This window comes from Seriola dumerili, unplaced genomic scaffold (genome assembly GCF_002260705.1).
Source record: "Seriola dumerili isolate Sdu_G_001 unplaced genomic scaffold, Sdu_1.0 BDQW01001240.1, whole genome shotgun sequence".
In the NCBI taxonomy this organism is placed as follows: Eukaryota; Metazoa; Chordata; class Actinopteri; order Carangiformes; family Carangidae; genus Seriola; species Seriola dumerili.
In genome coordinates, this window is record NW_019175495.1 from 603,672 (window position 1) to 624,164 (window position 20,493).

At 41.3% G+C, this 20,493-nt stretch overlaps 2 protein-coding genes across 2 annotated transcripts; both read right to left on the reverse strand.

Annotated features, from left to right (window-relative positions):
• Nucleotides 1-397: 397 nt before the first annotated feature.
• LOC111238212 (14-3-3 protein epsilon-like) lies at nt 398-8,439 on the reverse strand. Its single transcript, XM_022767623.1, has 6 exons — nt 8,215-8,439; nt 6,387-6,586; nt 5,685-5,791; nt 5,206-5,412; nt 4,347-4,483; nt 398-558 (listed from the first exon to the last, which is right to left on the reverse strand). The coding sequence occupies exons 1-6, from the start codon at nt 8,276-8,278 to the stop codon at nt 506-508; spliced, it is 768 nt and encodes a 255-aa protein (XP_022623344.1). The 5' UTR covers nt 8,279-8,439; the 3' UTR covers nt 398-505.
• A 1,107-nt stretch (nt 8,440-9,546) lies between these two features.
• On the reverse strand, nt 9,547-19,277 carry LOC111238220 (adapter molecule crk-like). The gene is made up of 3 exons (XM_022767632.1): nt 18,757-19,277; nt 17,413-18,002; nt 9,547-13,435 (listed from the first exon to the last, which is right to left on the reverse strand). The coding sequence occupies exons 1-3, from the start codon at nt 18,974-18,976 to the stop codon at nt 13,298-13,300; spliced, it is 948 nt and encodes a 315-aa protein (XP_022623353.1). The 5' UTR covers nt 18,977-19,277; the 3' UTR covers nt 9,547-13,297.
• Between the last annotated feature and the right edge of the window lie 1,216 nt (nt 19,278-20,493).

Consider the following 20,493-nt stretch of genomic DNA (forward strand, 5'->3'; position numbering starts at 1 on the left):
AACTGATAAAAATATTGAGGAAAAAGCAAAAAAAAAAACAAAAAAAAAAAAAAAAAACCAACAAACAAACAAAAATACAATAATGAAAACAAAGATAACGTCTCAGAACTGCTTGTACCAGGACAAAAAAAAAAACAAACAAAAAAAACAAAAAACAAAAACAATCCAGGGACTCTTTCAATATCTTTGTCTTTCTAACATTGTATTTCCTGTCTCAATTAAGTGGTATTTACTTGAATGATGTAAGGGCTAATATAAAAATAAAAAAGAAGAGAAAAATAAACCTGTTCACTCCGCGGCCCTGCTGGGTCACGGAGCTGCAGAGGTGGAAGAAAGGAAAAGGAGGGGAGAGGAGGAAAAGGAAGGTGACTCGCAGAGAGGGGGGAGGATTTGGAGGAGGGGAGGGGGAGGGGATGAGGAGGACAAAGGTGGAGGGGTGGAGGGGACGAGGAGTGTGAGGAGGTGAGGGGAGGGTCTCAAGTTGTTGGCTGTTGGTGGCATAGTCTCACTGGGCCTCATCCTCAACGTCTTGCAGTGCCTCTTTGTTCTGTTCTTCACCTGATGGAGGAAAAAACACACAGTTAGAAAAAAAAATAAGAAAAAAAACAATTAAAAAAAAAATCCTGTCTTCAAGATTTAAGACGTAGTTTCTATTGTTAACAGTGAGTCAGAGGAAGATGGGCGTTTCGTTTGGTCACAAAAGCCAATGATCTCAGAGTTAACTTGAAAATCTTTCGTTTGGAAACTAGCCAATTTCCAATTTTTACAAAAACAAAAGACTGGAATTAAAAAATAAAATAAATAAAAAGGCTTGTATCCAATTCAGCCTTTCATTTGGGGCTTTCCCCATTTTCGCTTCAGCCTTTTCTGAGCCGTCTTTGCCTCAAGAGGATCCTGTTTGCTGTGACTGGAGAACAGTGGTGGATGAAGGATTCAGAGCTCAAGTAAAAACAGTAATTCTATATGAAAATTATCCTTTCTATGTGAAAGTGATTAAAAATTTGACATAAAGATACAGAAATAACTTTTTTTTAAAGTGCTGAAACACTAATTGAACAAGCTGGTCCTTCTAACCAATCACAGAAGGCCAGAGTCAGGGGCGGGACTTCACGCCTGTCAATCAATATGCGAATGAGCTTCCAGTCCACTACTTCCCTCGCACCAAAGCTTCAAGCCACTGTTAGCCGCTGGAAGTCGTTGCTACGGCTAGCTCCTTTAGCATTAGCATTAGCTGAGACAGCGGAGACAATGAGGATGTAGGTGGAGGGCTGGGCGGAGCGCAATGGAGCAGGGAGAGGGAGGGGGAGGAAGAGGGGCGTGGCTTGCCCTCGAGTCTCTTGCTAGCGTTAGCTTGAGTTAAAGAACTTGCGTACTGTAGCTGTAAGTGCTTAAGTGTCATCAGCTGGATGTACTCACAGAGTGAAAAGTCAAAGTACTCATTTTGCAGAGACACGGCTCGTTTGATGGAGCTGCATTACAAACATACATAGAGATTATATCACGGGATTATTGTTGCTGAGGCATTAATGAGTAAGTCGCCTTGTTCTGTTGCTGCAGCTTTTTATTCTAATGGTTTTTCAAAATGTTAGAAATGAGTGGCTGAAGCTTGAAATGAGAACGAATAAAGCTGCAGTAGGTGCACGAGAAGATTAAAACATTAACTTGATTCAAAACATGTTGAAATGTTCTTATGACACTGGCAAACGTTTCCTCTATTGTCAGAAAATTTGGTTTTAAGGAATCAGCTACAGCCTAAAATGACTGGAGGAGGATAAACTGTTCATGTTTTGTATGAAAAACCTTAACTGGCAAAGTAACTAGTCGCTATGATGTCAAATAAATACAAAGGAATAAAAAGTACAATATTCCTTTTGAAATGTAGAGAAGAAAAAGTATAAAAGCAGCAGAAAATAGAAATGCCAAAGTACTCGAGTAAATGTACTCGGTTACTTTCCACCTCTGTTGGTGAATGCTTGTCTTTTTGCAGCATGAAAAAAAAACCTTTCCACTAGAATCCAGATGAAAAACCTCTTTAAACTGAGCTGCTTCCTTTTTTAAAATCTCAACTTTTTTCAGCGGAAATCTGCTGAAAACCTTCAGTCGGTCAAAACAGATGCTGAACACAAGTGTTTGGTGAAGACTGAAACGTGGTGTCAAACTCTGTATCACAGTCACTCATTCAAATACAGTGTTTAAAAACTGAAGAGGTCAAAAAGTGAAAGAAAAAAACCAAACAGAACTGTGTTTTGTTCTTAATGGAAAAGGTCAAATACTTCAATAATACGACGACCTTTTTAAATGCATTAATCAGAGTCAGCATTAAACAATGGGCTGCATGTGTTGGAATAGTCGACTTTCGTGTGCAAGCAGTCCAACATGCCAATAACATGATCTAAACCTCTGCTCCTGGGTGAACATACAGGTTTAACAGGCAACTCGGTGAACACGAAGTGGAACTATCTAAACTCAAAAGTCTGTTTTCAGCCGACCGCTCGTTACAGCTCGTTACAGCTCGTTACAGCTCGTTACCAAAAGTTAATAAAAGATCCAACTGAATGAGCGAGCGACAGAGCGACGGGTGAGTGGATTGAATTATTAAACCGTGAGTGAGTTAGTGTTGAGAGGGAACAGAAGGAAGCCACACACACAGCAACAGTGGGTGAGCAACACTTACAAAGTACAGTTAACATGGGAAATGAACAGTCAGGTTTGTTTCCTTTAGGACTCTACAGCAGAGGGAATGAGAAAGAGACAAGAGAGATGATGAGTCACTGAGAAATAAAAAAAAAAAAAAAAAAAAAAAAAGGTGCCGGTGGACACTCTGCACCACAGCAAACGCAAACTACTGGGATGAATGGAGGAAGAGAAAGAATGAATCAGATAGGGCTCAACGATTTATCCTTTCTATATCACAATTATGTTTTTGTTTTTTTATTTTATTCCAAGAGTCACAGTTTCATCTTATATAACGTACGGTGTGCAGCTTGTAGTAGTGACAATCGTCTCCAGCAGATTTACTCAGCTGGAGCTAAATGTTTTTTCTGTGAGTTGGTGGAAAGGTGAAAAACAGAAGACAAACATTGGCTGTAAATAACAATTTTTAATGTCACATTTAATTATAAATGTGAACTAAATTGGTCAATTTCTCTGTAGAAATGTTTCCTGTAGGAAACTAGAATTTACTTTTCTCCTGACTGGCAGGAAAAATAACAATAACTGCATTATTTTATCTGTAGATTTGAAGCATATTCTACCTGTAGTTTAATTTTTAGAATTTAAAATAGCAATATTGGTCTGAAGATTTGCATTTATGCATCATCCTCTAATCGTTCAGCCCTCGAATCAAATGCTGCAAAGTGGAAAAGCAGGTGATCTTTGTTAGGTAGAGTGATTATGAATTTTTGCCCCAGACGGCTGCTTTCAGCTCAGCCACATGTAGACAGACCACTCAGACAGGATTCTGCACTTTGTACCTGGACATGCACACTGTGAGCAGCATGATACACGTCCTGAAAGCCTCAGCTGATGTAAGTGAATTCAAACTTTTTAAGCTTTTTTTTTTTTTGTTGTTCATGGCTTTACTTTTGGATGGTTGGTATTTCTCCAGTTCTGTCGAAATTTTTTTTTATCTTCTATCTAAGAAAACATTTCTTCGGTTGGATCAATGTGACACAGACACAGTGGTCGAAACACTAGGAGCTCGCACCCTCAGGAGTAGCCTCATACTTATTTAACTTTGATATGAACAGAGCCAAGACGAAACACAAAGCAAACAAATAGTTTACTTTGTGACGAGAGAGAGAGAGAGAAAAATAAAACAGCCAATTACAACCAATTACTTGAGACTCAACCATTTGCACCAGTTGTACTGGGATCTAGTAAAAGGTAAGAAACGAAGCCTGTGCTCACAGCGTTAACACAAGTCGAAGTGACAGACTGTTTTAATAAAGATGAGGATTTAGATTTATATTTAGAAGATTGCGGTAGTTTCTCTCCAGATACAGATCCAACTCTCTGGCTACGTGTTAACTCATACTCACGGAATGTAATGTCATTAAATCTATTATAAAAAGCTAAACATTATAAACTGGCATGTGTCTCGCACTGCTGCTGACTCAACAGATCATCCATCAGGCTGCTCACAGTACTGACAAATGTTATAAATCCAGTGTAAAAGGTTTTAGGTGGGTAACAGGATATGAGTGAGGTGTGAGTTAATCATCAATCAGCATCTAATCCTGGAAAAAGAGGTTCATCAGAGACAAAAACAGGCAGATACACTGCCGGTGTATATACAATGTCCTACATGAGTTTAATGAACGGGCACCATGGTGTGAGCCTCTTACCTTCTCCCTGCATATCTGAAGTCCATAGTGTCAGGTTGTCACGTAACAACTGCATGATAAGTGTGGAGTCCTTGTAGCTTTCTTCACTCAGTGTGTCCAGTTCTGCGATGGCGTCATCGAACGCAGCCTTCGCCAACCTGAGCAGAACACATTCAGCACTTGTGTTGAAAACACCATAAACTTAAGAGCTTCACATGTCAGATTTTACTGTCAAATTAAAATAAGATGTAAAGATATATTCCACATTACAGTATGTATGTGTAATCTGTTTACAGGAAGCTTCTGTTATAAATTCATTTATGTATGTGTGAAAATACAGAGGAACGGCATCAAAACAACAACGTCTAGCTGTTTTAAAGATTTATGGAGGGGAATGTCAGAGTAAAAATGTGTCACTACTAAATACCGACTTGAGGTGGAAGTTAATATTATTAACCATTTTGTGTTACATACTTGCATTTCATTTAGCTCAATCTCTTTTTATTAATCCATGTCAAAAGAAGCCTAACTACATCCACTGTGATTTAATAAAACAATAAAACATGAAGAAGTCAAGGGGGTGAATCCTTTTTTAAATTAAAGGGTTTAAAGTTTCAGCCTCACCAGTCAGAACATGAGACACGGTTTGGCAAAAGACAAGAATGTCTAGTTATGAATGGCAACTGAGAAGGATTAGTGAAGGTAGACTGAAAACAAGAGACAAGAGATGGTTCCTAGGCTGCTTGTTGTCAGGACTCCTGTACGTTGGATCCTTTCTAAACCCCTGTGATCACATTTTAAGATTACTCTACTCTGCTTCTCCACTGTTGCTGAGACTAAAGATCTACCCCTAGAGACATCGTATTGAAGAAACAGTGACCTGCAAGCACGGTCAGGCGAGTTGAGGATCTCGTAGTAGAAGACGGAGAAGTTGAGGGCAAGGCCGAGGCGAATGGGGTGTGTGGGAGGCAGCTCCGACATGGCTAGATCGGTAGCGGTTTTGTAGGCCACCAAGCTGTTCTCTGCTGCCTCCTTTCTGTCGTTTCCAGTGGCAAACTCTGCCAGATACCTGTGGTAGTCACCCTTCCTGTAATTGGAGAAAAGAAAAAGGACTTTCATTCACACTAACATCTTCCTGTCAAGTGTCCCATTCCTCAACTTCCCTGATATTGCTTTTGTTAAATTTCCTGAGTCTCACCGTCAGGAATTTAATCCTCCATATTTTATATCTAACTGTATGAATGTGTCAAATAAATAAGCAAGCTCAAAATTTTAAAGTGCATCCAGCGTTCTGTGTCAGGAACAGAGAGGCTTCATTTATTCATCTATTAATTCAGATTCACACCACAAAGCTCTTACATTTTGTTGTAGAAGACCTTAGACTCGCCCATGACAGCAGAGGGGAGTAGGTGCCTCTCCAGTGCATCCAGAATATCACCACAGATTGACTTCAGCTCCTTCTCAACCTGCCACCAAATCAGAAACAAAAAAGACAATTATTCAATCTGCAAAAACAATCTTTCTAACTGAAGCCCTTCCTATACTTTCTGCTTCTGTGTGGGTGCAAAGGTCCATGTGATGTAAATTTTGCAATCTGCTCTCCGGGTGCTGCGGTGGTGATAGAAGAAGTGTGTCCCCCGAGGGAATGAAAGAACTACTAACGAAATGAAGGTGCAACACTGGGATAGCCCATCTCTGAATCCCATTAGGTCACTGACTGCAGTCCAACTGCCTCTCCCATCTCTCTGACACACTCTGGCCTCTCCCAGAATAATAGCCAGCTCTAATTTCCCTTCATAAAAGCAAGAGAGTGTGCAGCACTTGCCAACTATGACTCAGATGCAGTCTGTCCAGTAGGTGCTCATATAATGTGTATTGTTAATGTGAGCAACTGATTTCACATTAGCGAGGCAAATCTGAGATGCTCTGAAATGAGAAACATGTCTGTGACAATGGGACTTGGTAAATCCATGTAAGTGCTCTTCAAAGACAACTCTCTAAATACAAATGCTAAGCTTGTTTGTGATAAGTGACATCCTGAGCCTTTGCTGAGTGATTTACCGTTTGCCTGTATTCCCGGATCATCTTCAGTTTCTCTTCTCCACCCTTGTTCTCTTCCCTCTGTTCGATACTGCTGATTATCCTCCAGGAGGCTCTCCGAGCTCCAATCACATTCTTGTAGGCCACTGATAGTAGGTTCCTCTCCTCCACTGTGAGCTCTACATTCATGCCCGCCACGTTCTTCATAGAAACCACCATCTCTGTTGAGGGAACACATGCAACTCTCATATAAGCACATAGACTATTTCATATTAACATTGTATCTTGTAACAATTAGCTGTGAATTCTCTCATTATAATAGCTCGCAAGATGACATGTCTAAAGGTGTGAGAGATGTCATGACTGACATATTCATATGAGTGCCAATTCCATTATTATGACGTGACATCAAGCCTCCAAGTGATTAATAGAGATTCAGACATATTCAGGGAACCAAAAACAGTGCGCTAATTAAATCTGCTTCGCAAATCCAAGAGGTTTTTTTGGTTGGGCAAAAAAATTTGCATTATGAATGAAGCATTCTGGCATCAGGGATGATAATAATTTGTGCCTTGCCGAATATGCAAAACATTTAACTGTGACATGACACAGTGTATTGAGAACACACGTTCAAGCGACTTCCTTTCCAGTGCCAAATCCCCACCTATTCACCTCTGCACCAAACCAGCAAACACACCCTTCACTGATGCACTTTAAATATGCTGGAACTGTATGCCATGAATGACAGCTGGGAGGGTGTAAACTTTTCTTTAAAATAACAACTAAGTTTGTGGGTTAAAAGGTCAAAACGAGACAGGTTTTCTATGAGTCTGAGACTGGTTGATTTTGGGAGTATACATCATTTCCCACGCTGATCTATGAAGCTCTTTTTAAATTCATCAATCAAAAACATGTTATCATTTCATAACCTACCGCAGAATATATATATATGAATACGTCTACATCCCAGCAAGGATAGCATTTAGCCAGTCAACTATAAATCATCCTGTAAATACACCCGGTCCAAATCCCGTGAATGAGTCATGGCACATTCACTTAACGTTACTGGGCAACGTATGACCGGTGGCAAAGGCAGCCGTCTAAAAACAGCCTCTACAAGGCCTGTAATGGTATGACAGTCTGACAGGAGCGTACCAGGGAGAGGAAGAGGGAGTCATTTTCGCCAATCGATCCGTACAGCCTGTTTTCAGGGGGAACACCCCATCAAGTGAACAGCTGCCCTCCCACTCACTGCTAACACACCGCAAGCTTTAAGTAGCTAACCTTGCAATTTAGCTAACGCATCGCTACTGTACCGTTAAATGGCATCATTAACAGAATCACGCAAAAAAAAAGAAAAAAAAAAAAAAAAAAAAAAAAAAAAAAAGCTAAGGTCGTAATTATGGTTATAAAAACGGCAACATGACACTGGGTGTTGCTTATGGGAGCAAACCGAACCAGAAGCTCAAGTGTTAAGCTACAGAGCTAGCATGGTGCAGGGGAGGCAACTACTGACAGCTCACGCTCCAGTAATCCGCCATTTTGTTGTAGCCCCCTCGCTAATGTTAGCCACTGACAGTCACATCCGTACATTTCCCCTAAAATAGAGGCTTCCGGACAATGGCTGTCGTTTTAATGTCACATTAGTCTATCACAGGAAACAGCTCCCCGCCATGTCAATTAATAGTAAGATGAATCAGCGGTGTTGGCCAGGTTAGCTATCTTGTTAGCCACGGCTAACACTGAGCTAGTTGAACAGTGCTCCGTTAACATTAGCTAGCTCGGAGAAAAAAAAAATCCCAGCGGCGAACATGTCCCACTCCAAGCCAGCCCTGAAAGTGTGGCTTACCGTCATATCGTTCTGCCTGTTCGGCAAGTTTTGCCTGGTAAACTAGGTCCTCTCGCTCTCCCATTGTGTATCGAGATACGGATAGAGTAGCGATCTAATCAAACTAACAAGGATTTAGTGAAAAAACACGGTGGCGTGCCAGGTCTATCGGCGGTTCCTAGAAACCAACTGGGTCGATGAGTGGTGTTCCGCCCCACCGGCAGCGCTGCGCTGGGATGGAGTAAAGATGGCGACCAGCCTCATCCGGGTACCGCACATACGCACATGAATCACCAGCTCTGATACGCCCTTCAGTCATTTTTTATTTTTTTGTAAAGAGATAGCAGTAAGCACAAATTTCTGTAAGCCCGTTTAAAGAGTAAATAACACTAAATACGCTTTAATGATTTCATAAATTATATGCGCATTCATTATGTCATATTAACTCTCAGTTGATACTGATCCCAGCCTATAGCAACAGCAGGTCTGTCTTGTCCAAAAAAAAATAAAAAATTAATTAATTATTCTGTCTGCTAGACCGAAAACCTCTGTACATATCTATGACAGTGCCTTGCACTTTATGCCCTGCAAGTCATGTGATCGTGGTGCTCAAAGTACTGAAAAATTACAGCTGGAAATGAACAGTAATGTGTCTTATTGGGACAATCTTTCTGGAAACATACAGCTACTGATGTTTTGAGACGAACAAAACCCTATACACCCCCATTTTTGGGTTGCTATACTATTTTTCAGTGTATATTTACACAGCTAATCTTGGGCAAGTGACCCTGTATAATAATAATAATAGTAATAATAATAATTAATGATAATAATATATAGAAACTTGACATTTCCAAATACATTTGCAGTGCCTTGTGTCTCTACATTTGGAGGTGCACTATAATCGATAACTGATAAATCTCATATTTCTCTCATGTAAAAAAACAACAACATATAAATCAGTTTTTGCTGGAAATATAAGTTTAGTAAAAGCCAAGGAGACTGGAAAAATAGATATGATACAACAAATTATGTTTTCACTGCCTATTACCTTTAAATGAGTGTTAAAAATTAATTTGTTTTGCATACATTCCTTCTGTACACTGACACTACAGTTGCCCAACTTCATATGGCGTTACTAAAAATATCTCTGGTATGAATGGCAATGATTTCTGTAGCTAGGCAACTGCCATGTACAGCATGAATGAAAAGGGTGTTTTTGGTTATGAATGGTCCAGAATTTAAATACATGTTAGACTTCTTTACTGTATTTTTCAAGTGGAAGCTGTTATGAAGTGACTCAGCAAGACAAACAATTCACAAGCATACAAAAAACCTAATACATTAAACAAATCATTTGTCATGGGTTTGACTTTATTTACTAGTATATTAACACATTACATGCTACAGAAAATAAAAAGGTAATTTCAATTGTCTTGAAAGAATATAGTGTTATAATAAAATGGCACATTTTGATATTAACACAATTTCCACTGGCATTTTGACACCCCTTCCTTTTTATGAAAGGAAATGAATGACTTCATGCAGGGCTACTAAAAAAATACTTCTTGGTGGTTTTCATTGGCAAAACAATTAATAAGATAATGATTTATGTAGCTAAGCACTTGCCGTGTGCAGTGTGAGTGACAAAGAAGCTCGATTTGATCACAACTACACTGATAAAAATGGACTGTGTCAACAACGGGCAGTAAACACGAATGTTAACTTTTCCTAGACCAGATTTTTCCAAGAAGTCAGCCAACTGTTTTTAAAATGGTAAATCTTTTAACAAGGGGTTTGGGAATATGGCCAACTAGAAAATAAAATGTGAAAGCAGGACAGAGCTTGTCAGGCAAAGTTATAAAAAGTCAGGGAAACTAATGTGTTTGAGAAATCAAAGATAATTGAAAACCATAAACAGGAGAACATATATCAATGCAGATAAGTGCGTTCTGTTAAAAATGAAATTTCATCTCCTTTAATCTCATAAGCACTGGCAGAATATGCTTTCCGGAAGGATCCCATCTTTCTGAATGTTGCCACAGTGCCACCTAAAGGTGACACGGCGAGCAGGCCAGATTTACTGTACCATGACATCTGAGAGGAACCCTTCGCTTGGAAGAGACAGCGAGTTCTCCCGGATCAAATTCAAAGTGGACCAGGTTCACTCCGGCAAAGGTCTGAGCTATATATCCAGCCTGCTTCAATCCAAGCCAGTCTGCTTTATGATAAATGTGGGTGATGATTGTCAGGTGTCAACAAGGCGATTGATTCAATCTCAACAGAAAACAACCCCTTCAGGAAAAAAAAAAGAAGGCAATTTTTACTATAATTTTACTATAATTTGCCTGATCTCTTGGCAAGACAGAAATAGCGGTGGGTAGAAAGAAAAACAGTACAAGAAATAGTCCATGTTGGCGTGTGCATCATAAATGGACAAGGCTTTAAATAAAAGAGGGGCAGAGGATTGAGTGAGGAAGCACAAAAGAAACGCAGGCTGATGAGCCCCAGGATTAAAAGAACAATATAGTGCAAGGTGGCAGCAAGATTATTAATAGATTAAAAACAAAGGGCAGGTACCAAATAACACCACTTTATCTTTTCTTGGACACATTTGACAAGATCTGAACACAGAGCAGACTGTTTTCGCTAAGGTATACTCAGTGAGCTGAATGGAGAGCACTAATATGAGAAGACGTTACTAACTAACATGGTGGACAGCCTACATTCACTCCGTTCAACTTCATTCATGTACATCAGACGAAGAATTAGAACACGTGGTATTGTGACGGCTGAGGGAGAGGGGGGGGGGGGGCAAACCAACGTGCGCCTTCCCTCCCTCCCAGTCAGTTTATCCATTTTGCACCAGCAACCAATTGCTCCCTCCTGACATGCAGCAGTAAAAAGTGTACATGGAAACTGCCCCCCCCCCTCCCCTCCCCCAGACAAACCCAGCTATGAAGAAAACTACAAAGATAAACAAAAAAAATATTAGCATGTAATGATAATCACATAGTACATCATTTCATAACAATATGTTCTTTTTTTCTTACAAAAAGACTACTTGGTGGTACTTGGTCGTAGGTGGTGGGTTGATGAGGGGGGGGGGGGGCTGAGGGGAACCAAGGTGTGGAGAAGTTGAATGTAGTGTTGCCTTTATCTCCACCTCAACAACAGAAGTTTCTCAGGTTCTCTGATCTACGGCTATGACTACATGAAGTCGCTACTAGCTGCTGGTCTCGACTCAGTTTTTGTTTTCTCCATTTGATATTTGGTGTGGAGGGTGGGCGGGTGCTGGACTGGTCCTGGACCTGCTCCTCGAGAACTGTACACCTCCAGCTGGACCTAGCTTCTTGCAGTTCTTTGTGTGAAGTGATATTCCTCTGTTAATCCTCCCAGTGATAAAATGCTGCACATGTACAGGCATTTAAGTCTCGCTGCTCTTGTCCCTCACAGTCTTGGGTTGAACCAAAAATAATGCTGCATTCATGTCCAATAAAAACAAAAGTAGATGCAAAGTTTTAAACTAGAAAATCCCCTTCCCCTCAGTTTAGGAAGGCTGGTTACATGTCAGAGAATATTGTTCTGTCCGGTTTCAGGACATAAGTTTCAGGTGTTGTAAGCGCCTACAAATTCCTTCAGCATTAGTCAGGACCCCCATTTCTTTCATTTCCTGAATGAAGGTACCAGTCTGGAAAAATTAGGGGGCAAACGTAGAAAAAATTAGAGGCTGTCATGGCAAGTTTGAGAGAATAATTGTGCTCAAATTCATCACTCATTACGAGCATGGACTGCAAAAGTGAAACAAGCAGATCAGAATTAAATGAATAGCTCGATATTTGGGGCAATATGTTTATTTGCTGTCTTAGATAGGAAGATGGACACCACTCTCTTTGTCTGTACGATGAAAAACAGCAGACAGTTAGCTTAGCTTAGCATAAAGACAGGAAGTGTGTGTGTGTGTGTGTGTGTGGGGGGGGGCAGCTAGCCAGACTCTGTCCAATAGTAACAAAATCTGCGTAGTTTCAGCAAGCGTCGACAACAATTTCTTGGCTATTTCTTGGCTGGATGGAGTGACTTCCTGCAGAATCCACTGGTTGCCTGGCAACTGGTCACAGCCAAAAAAATAGGTACATAACATTTGTAAATCCATGAATTTGTATTAATACACTTAGGTTTTTTGTGTGGATTAAATTAAACAAGATATACCTAGTTAGTTGAGGATTTTGATATTTTTTGTTTAGAGCCAAGCTAATCATCCCCCCCACTTCCAGTCTTTATGCTAAGCTAAATTAACTGGCTGTGGGTGGTAGCTTCATATTTACTGTGCAGACAGGAAACTGTTATTGATCTTCTTTCCTAACTCTTAGCGAGAAAGTGAATAATCACATTTCCTAAATTGTCGGACTATTCCTTTAAACAGTTTGTTAAAATAAAAAATAAAAAAAAGAATTGAATGATGGTGCCAGAACAGCTTCAAACAAGACAAAACACATGAAAACTGTGTTGTTACTCTTCAACTTGTTACTGTATTCCCATCTGACATGAATGCAGCATGAGTGATCCTACAGCGCCGTAAACATGGTGATGGATGAGGATGAAAAATGACACAGTGCTGAGCAGTTATCTACTGGCTCCGACACAGGAAGAGGAAGTGGCTGAATTCTGCGGCGAGGAGTCTCCTGAGGAGCGAGTGTTGATAAGGTGTCCGCGTCAGGGAAGATGACGAGGGGGAGTTGGGTGGGGTGGGTGTAAAGGGTGTTGCCATATCCGCAGAACAGGAAACTCAGTATATCTTCTGTTTCCACTGTAGAGTATATGACCCATGTTGAAGTCTGTCAGTCAGAGCAGGTAGTGGAGGACGGCAGGCATGATTACTCAGAGGGGTAGAAATGGAGGGTGTGCATTACAAGGGTCCAACAAGGGTCTGTTTGTTTTTGTTCTCAGTGATTCTCTGAAAATGTACTTGGTGCAGGTAAAAGCTGGAGCAGACGTGAGGGAGGAGAGAGCAGGGGAGTGTGTGGGAATAGGAAGGAAAGGAGGGGGGAGGCGGGTGAGAAAGGGTCTAATACTAATGTCCAGGTTGCGGCCAAGCTGTCCGCTCTCAGCTGAGTTCGTCCTCCGCATTGTGCTGGTCCAGCAGTTTGACGTGTGTGAAGGGAAAGTGGCCGCGTTTGCCTTTACATTCCCCCTCCCACTGGCCGTTCACGTTAATTTTGGTCACCTTCACCATGTCGCCCACCTGGGGAGGGAGGGGAGAGAGAAAAGGGTGAGAGTGCAGAAATGTATGCAGCACAAGTCAAAGTAATGAACATGTGTATAATCCACTGTCCTCTCAAATCCGTTGTTGTCAGGTAGAGCTGAAGGAATTTATCGATTAATGCATCGACAGAAAAATAATCAGCAATTAATCATTTCAGTTATTTAGCAAGTCAAAACGCCAAGATCCTGTTCCAGCTGCACAGATGTGAGGATCTGCTGCTTTTGTGTGTTTCATATTATTTCAAATGGAATACAACTGCAACTAATGATTACTCTCATTATTGATTAACCAGCCAAAAATCATTTAGTTTTCTCAGAGCCACGTTCACGTCTTCAGTTTGCCCGTTCTGTCCAACTATCTCAGAGATATTTCATTTTAACGGCACATATGACAAAGAGGCAGCAAATCCTCTCGACTGAGAAGCTGAATCCAGAGAATATTTGGCATTTTTTCATGAGGAATAACTGAAACGATAAATTGGTTGGTTAGTGATTTTTATCTCGGAGCGCTGAAGTGAAACACCCCTGGGTTCTGGACTGTTCACCAGAGGAAGTGAGACACCTGAGGCCGTCACCTTGATTGTTTGAAAATTTGCTCCAGGCATTTCTCAGCATTTTCTGAGATTATAATAAAAAAATATTCAAAACAGATTATCTGATGATGTAAAAATAATGCTCAGTTGCAGTCCCACTGTCAGGAGGAAGCAGGTATGATAATGGTTGACCTGCACAGGGAGAGGAGTGGCTGCTCTTGTGTCACTGAACCTGAGCAAACAAGGACCAACAACCAGTTCCAAAGTTCAGATCTATGCGGGTGATGAGTGAACAGTCGGTGGTTAAAGCTGTGCCGACATGCTCAAAGCTTATATCATCAGTTTGATAACCTGTTACCACCTCCGACAATCATCTCGTGTTAAATGTGTAACTGGCAGCCTTTGTATTACACACCGTGTCCTAGATACGAGACCTTTAATTATGAGTAACCCTTTTCCCACCTGATGCAGCTGCACACCTCAAATAAATTAAATAAAACAATTAAGATGTTTGACAGCTGAATAGCTCTGCATTTCCTCCAGTGGTTTCCTGTTAACGGGTATTTAGTATAGTTTAGAGTCCTACATTGCAACTAAAAATTATTTTCATAGTTTTCCAACATCAGTTTGTTGCATAAAATGAGAGAAAACAGGAAAAAATGTCATATTCAAAGTGCTTGTTTTGACTGAGCAACAGCTTCTTACTTTGTAGATTCTGCTGGATATTAGTCTCAAAGAACTGACCTTTAGTAAAGGGATGAACACACGAGGGTCAACTGTTGTTGAGAATTCACTGCTTTCTATTTTCATGAGACTCACCAAACAGTTTACAGACTGTATTTTATTATATATTATATTCTGAGACTATGGCTGCAATATTGTGCTTCGTGTTGGTGCATTTCTCAAGTAAGTTCCTGTATACACTTTGACTATGTATGGTATTTTAAAAAAAGATGAAGATATTGTTGGTTTATCCATCTACAAGTCATAAGACCGATCAATGGACTATATATGATCAACCTCCAATCCCACCCTGATGAAGACGAGACAGCCAGAAACACCGAGAGGAGTAAAGCAAGGTGAACTGGAGAAGCGATGTGTTTTAACGTGGATGTTCGACCAACAGGCTAAAACTCAAAGATATTTATTTCACTATCATAGAAGACAGAGAACAGCACATGAACCTTTTTCTCCACACGATAAATACTCGGCAACTATTTTGAAAAAGGTTCAGTTGTTTCAGATCCTAATCACACGGGATCCAAACAGTGGCACAAATGTAATATGGCGGTATTAACTCAACATGACTCTGCTTGCATGCCTTGCTGCTGCTGCTGCTGCTTGTGGATTTCATTAATTAGAGCTGCTGGTTGCTGTTTGTTGTTTGTTTGTGTGCGTGTGTTTGTGTTATGTGGGTCACTCGTTCACAACACTGTTGCGTTAGGACACAGTTTCAGCGTTTCGACAGAAGGCGTACCTGAAGTAGAACGGGTTAAGGATTAGTAATGGATAAGACTTAATGCAGAAGGCACTAATGCATTTAAAAACAAAGTCCTGAGAGCCTCCAGTGTCGGTCCTGCAGATTGCTTCAGGACGTCCCGGAGTATTTCATTTAGGATCTTTTAAACAGAGGTGCTGAGATGTCTCCATAGTGAAGAGTATTCAGACCGTGTCATCATTATGTAACACGCCTCATCCATTTGACACATACTGTCTGCAGCTGTTTGTTGATGTACTAGGTCACAAAATACTTGGCGCAGTGTTTTTGCTTCTTTGGCTCCCTAAATACAGTATACAGGACGGGACAAAATACAACACGCACCATGACGCAATCCAGCACAGCACCACCACAACCTCAGGCCTCAAAATTACCACACAGCCAATCCACCACCTCTTTACCACAGTTCCTACAACAAACTCAACACTAAAGGTTTCTCGTGGGAGTCTTCATGCTCCGGCTGAAAGATTCATCGCTTAGTTGATTCAACAGAGAATTAATCTGACAAATATTTGTCAACCAAAGATACCAAATATTACCTCGTTTCAATTATTCAAATGTGTGGATTTGCTGCTGTTCTGTTTTATATCATTGTAAATTAAATAACTTTAGTTTTTGGTTTGTTTGTTTGTTTCACAGCAATTTGAAGATTTAACCTTCAAACTGATGTTTTTCACAGTTTTATAGATCAAACAGTTGATTACTTGCAGCCCTAATTCATTGATTGATTAAGATTGCAGAAGTGTTCGTGTTTTCACCGCCTTTATCAAACTATATGTATGGACTTCACAGATTAGAAGAGATTAAATTTAATTTTATAATGGCCTGTAATCACACTCACAACTTAACGATGTCTCAGTCTCAGATTTTAGAAAACGGGTAAGAGAATAAACACATATGACCGCATGAATCAGAGATTAAATGCACTCATGAATGTAAGTTAGTTTCGGTTGCTGCAGATAAGGAGAGACCTTCACAATCAGTGGGTTTTATGAAGACGACACAAGGAAACCTTAGCTAATTATTAACTGTCCAGTTCCACCTTGCTGAGTCAAAACAAGCTGCCTCACGTTGGTCAAAGCCAGAAAAGTCTACCACAGGTGGGAGTGGTAGAAACCAACTCATACAAAGGATCTACCCGACATATGAGCAAACTTCAGCAAACAGCAGCAGACTAGTGGTCCGACTTTACAAAAAGGAATGGACGGCACAGATTAGGAAAGTCAAATTTGGGATCTGTGTTGGGATCTTTAGCAGCACGGTCCAGCAGGGCAGGAGAAACAAGAGCTGTGACGCTCTGACTGGCCTGTGTCCTAGTCCCACTCCTGGCTCAGCTGGACTCCTGGCTTCACAGAGACTAAAGGAAATGGTCCTGTTCCCAAACACAAACTATTTCCTTCCCCCAACGACCTGCTCCGTGGGAGCATTGCTCTTGCTTCCGGACAGCGTAACAGACCAGCTACCGTTAGCAGGGAGCAGAGTTTAATGGCAGCTTTCATGTTTGGGTCCCCTCTCTTCTTTGACTATTAAGTTAAAATCTAGGGAAGAGATTAAGTGCTCTGAACTCAAATAGTGCTGAAAGTTGAAGCCAGGGAGTTAATAAACATCATGGACAGTCTTCACAAAGGTCGATCTGTACTGTCACTGGACTGATCTTCATACAGAAGACATTAACTAACCAGATTACCTAGAAAAACTCTTAGGGAGCTGGCTGAGCATTTTCTGACCTTCATTCCTGCTCAACAAATACAGAGGAAGAAATAATCAAAAGCACAATGGGAAAGAAAGCCAAAGAATGCGAGCTCAGACTTGATAAGCTTACAGGGCTGGTCCTACATCCTTCGTTGCTAAATGTCTCCTTTCCTCCAGCACATGTTAAGAGGATGCATGGAGTCAAGGAAAAACACCACACACATCCATATTTACCTCTAAGGCCAGGGCAGTCTTGTCGTAGGCATTGGGCACCCTCTTCTGTATGGCCCTGGCATAGACAGGTCCGTTCTGGAGATTTGGGAGAGGGGTGGGCTGGGCGTACTGGCTGGGGTCTCCCAGAAGCGGAGTGCCGGGCTGAGCCGCAGAGCCGTCAGAGTTCCCTAGCATCCCCATCCCTCCCGGCGGTCCCCCAGGCACACCAGGCCCCGCCACAGAACTCGGAGACGACGGTCGGTACTTCTCCACGTACGGCACCGGGATCATCCCTGCCCGGCCTTCAGAGTTCTGGGCATTCCACCACTGCTCCTCTGGCTTCTCAAGAACTCGGAGAATGTCACCCTTCCTAAACGGGAGATCTTCTTCATCGTTGCCGGGGAAATCGAAAAGTGCCCGGACATACTCGTCTTCCAGGCGCGGTGGTGGGCCTCCACCGGGGCCAACGCTGATGAAGGAGGTGTGTTTGGACTTGTTGATAGGTTCTATCAAGGTGGTGGTGTCCAAGTAGTGGATTTTGTAGAATTCTAGCAAAGCAGGGAGAGCATCAAACTCCTGGTCACCAATACGGAATCTCGGATGGACCAAACCTGGTGAAAATAAGAGAGGATGGAAGAGGAGTTAGAGAGACCAGTAAATGTTTTTTTTCTTATCCAAATAAACTACCTGCCCTAACATGTTCAAATCTACAGCCTGAAGCCTATTTATTTCTGTAACCAAGTGTGACGGTGGTGATTTCCAGGATGACAGGGAAGCATTTTTGTTTCCTTATTTTGCATTTCTTTCCTTTCCTCCAATGAAAGGTCTTTGTATTTTTGAAAAGGCAAGAGGAAATACAACAAATGTGCTGCAATTCCCACACAGGAAAAAAAAAAAACCCCAGCAGAGGCAGGAGACAACGTCTGCTCAAAGTCTATAAAAACCTGGCGACATGACAGACTTTTGAACATTTACAACTCTTCTAGGGTCAGCTGATAAATTAGATTCGTTTTAATGGTGCACCAGTCCAGAGCTCACATTCATACAGTCTGCTCTTTTATAACTCACCGCCCACCACAGCCTATTTCAGTGACAGAAATGTGCATCTCTACGATTCACTGAAACAATGAGTTGTATAATATCTAGCGTGCTGCCTGCCTGAGCATCCATGACCAGAGGTGTGTTTGCCTTTTAGCAAGCCAACATTAAACTGGCACGTGTTTCAGTGTGTCTGGCCTGCTGTATTCTTCACACAAGACACTGGAAAAGGCACTATTGCGCATCGCCTTTGGTGCAAGTCATGCAAGAATGGTCACATCAGCATCTCCATATACCGTGCCCCTCCGAACCCCACTGTTCTCTTACCTGGACCGGATTGTCGGTTGTTGCTGATGCTGTTAATTATGTAATGTGAGACTTTGGAGTTCTCGGATACCGAGAGCACGTAGTCCCCGGGGCTGGTGATGGAGTCCCGGACCAGAAACACGCCGTGCCTCTGTCCCTGCAACAGAGACACAGCCTCCTGCCTGCTCAACCGACCCCAGTACCAACTGCCACGGTCCTCCGCGTCAAAATTTCCGGCCATGATCACCACTCCAAAGCCGAGGCTTCACCGGGCCTTCCCTGCTCTCCCTCCCGTTATCCACAAGCAAAGCCTTCAACTCATACAAAAACTTTAGCGCCTAGAGCACGTTTAGTAAACAGGCGACATCCGCAGCTAGCCGTTTGGACATCAATTCGCCGATACAGAAACTCAACCACGATTTAAAACGGACTCTTATTTGGTTTACGATCGGAATTCACCTCTATTAATCACACAATACGTTTTAGCAGCAGAATTCCAGCTATAATCCAGCGACCGATGACAACTAACTTCAAAAACTGAAATGGCGGATACGGGAAAACAAAAAAAGACCCCTCTCACCGGATGTGACGTAGTAATTATGTGCGCCAGACGCACAAGCGTCAAGCTAAAAGATAGTAAGCTCAGACTTCCGTTTTAAGCGACATAATATAGTAATGTTAATCATACAAGCTTATAATTATCAGATAAAGCCGAAATATAACAATCACATTTAGTAAATAATCTAATATAACGTTGGTGTCATTTACCACCCAACGCTTCGGTGTATATTTCTATTTTGCAAAGTGACCAGTTTTTAAGCTTTTATTTTGGAGGTAAACTCGTTAAAGAGCTTTTCCTGTTCGGGCTCACGCTGTTTGACTTGACAGGTCTGTCCTTCGTGGTAGTGGGTTGTTGTGAAATCTAAAGCTTGCATAGTTATTGCGCCAGATCGGCTGCAGCGCTGTAATTACGCTGCGGACACACACACCTCATGTTTTGATCCCGGAAGCATTTTTGAAGCTCTCAAAGATACATCTAGCTCATTCAACCTCGTAAATAACGGGTTGGCTGCACTTTGTATAATTGGCCACTAGATGTCAGCCAAAGGCAATTAAAAAGTCAACTTTTTAATATCAATATTGTCACACCTACATTAACTTCTGTGGTTTGATAGTCAGCATCAGAACCTTTATTCACAAAAAAAATGATCGAACAACTAAAGAATTAACTATTTAAAATATGAAAAATGCAGAAGTTACTCTATTACAGATAGAAACTAAGGGACTATTTCACTGCACTACAACAACATATCAACATACAGTATGAACCACATTTATGCTGTGTTACTATATGCATCTAGGACCACTTTACATTAATAAGTTAATGAATAAAGTGTGATGCATTAGTCTTCATGATGAATTAGATCTAAAAAAAAAAAGACAAAGCAAAAAGATTTCATTTATCAACATTAACAAAGGCACTAGTTACTTATAAATCCTTTATGAAGGGCGCCTTAAAGAAATATTTCAATAACAGTGATTGAATTGAAAGCCTTTATTGTCATTGCAAGTTTGTGAAATATGCTTCTTTGCTCTCCTGCCAATAATTAGATGAGCAGATTCATGTCTCTGTGTTAAGTATGGTAGTAGAGCTGGTCAGTGATTAGCCTAGCTTAGCATTAATGCTAGCTAGCCTGACACTCTCCAAGGTAAAAAAAAACACACCTAGTCAACATCTTTGAAGCTCATTAATAAACA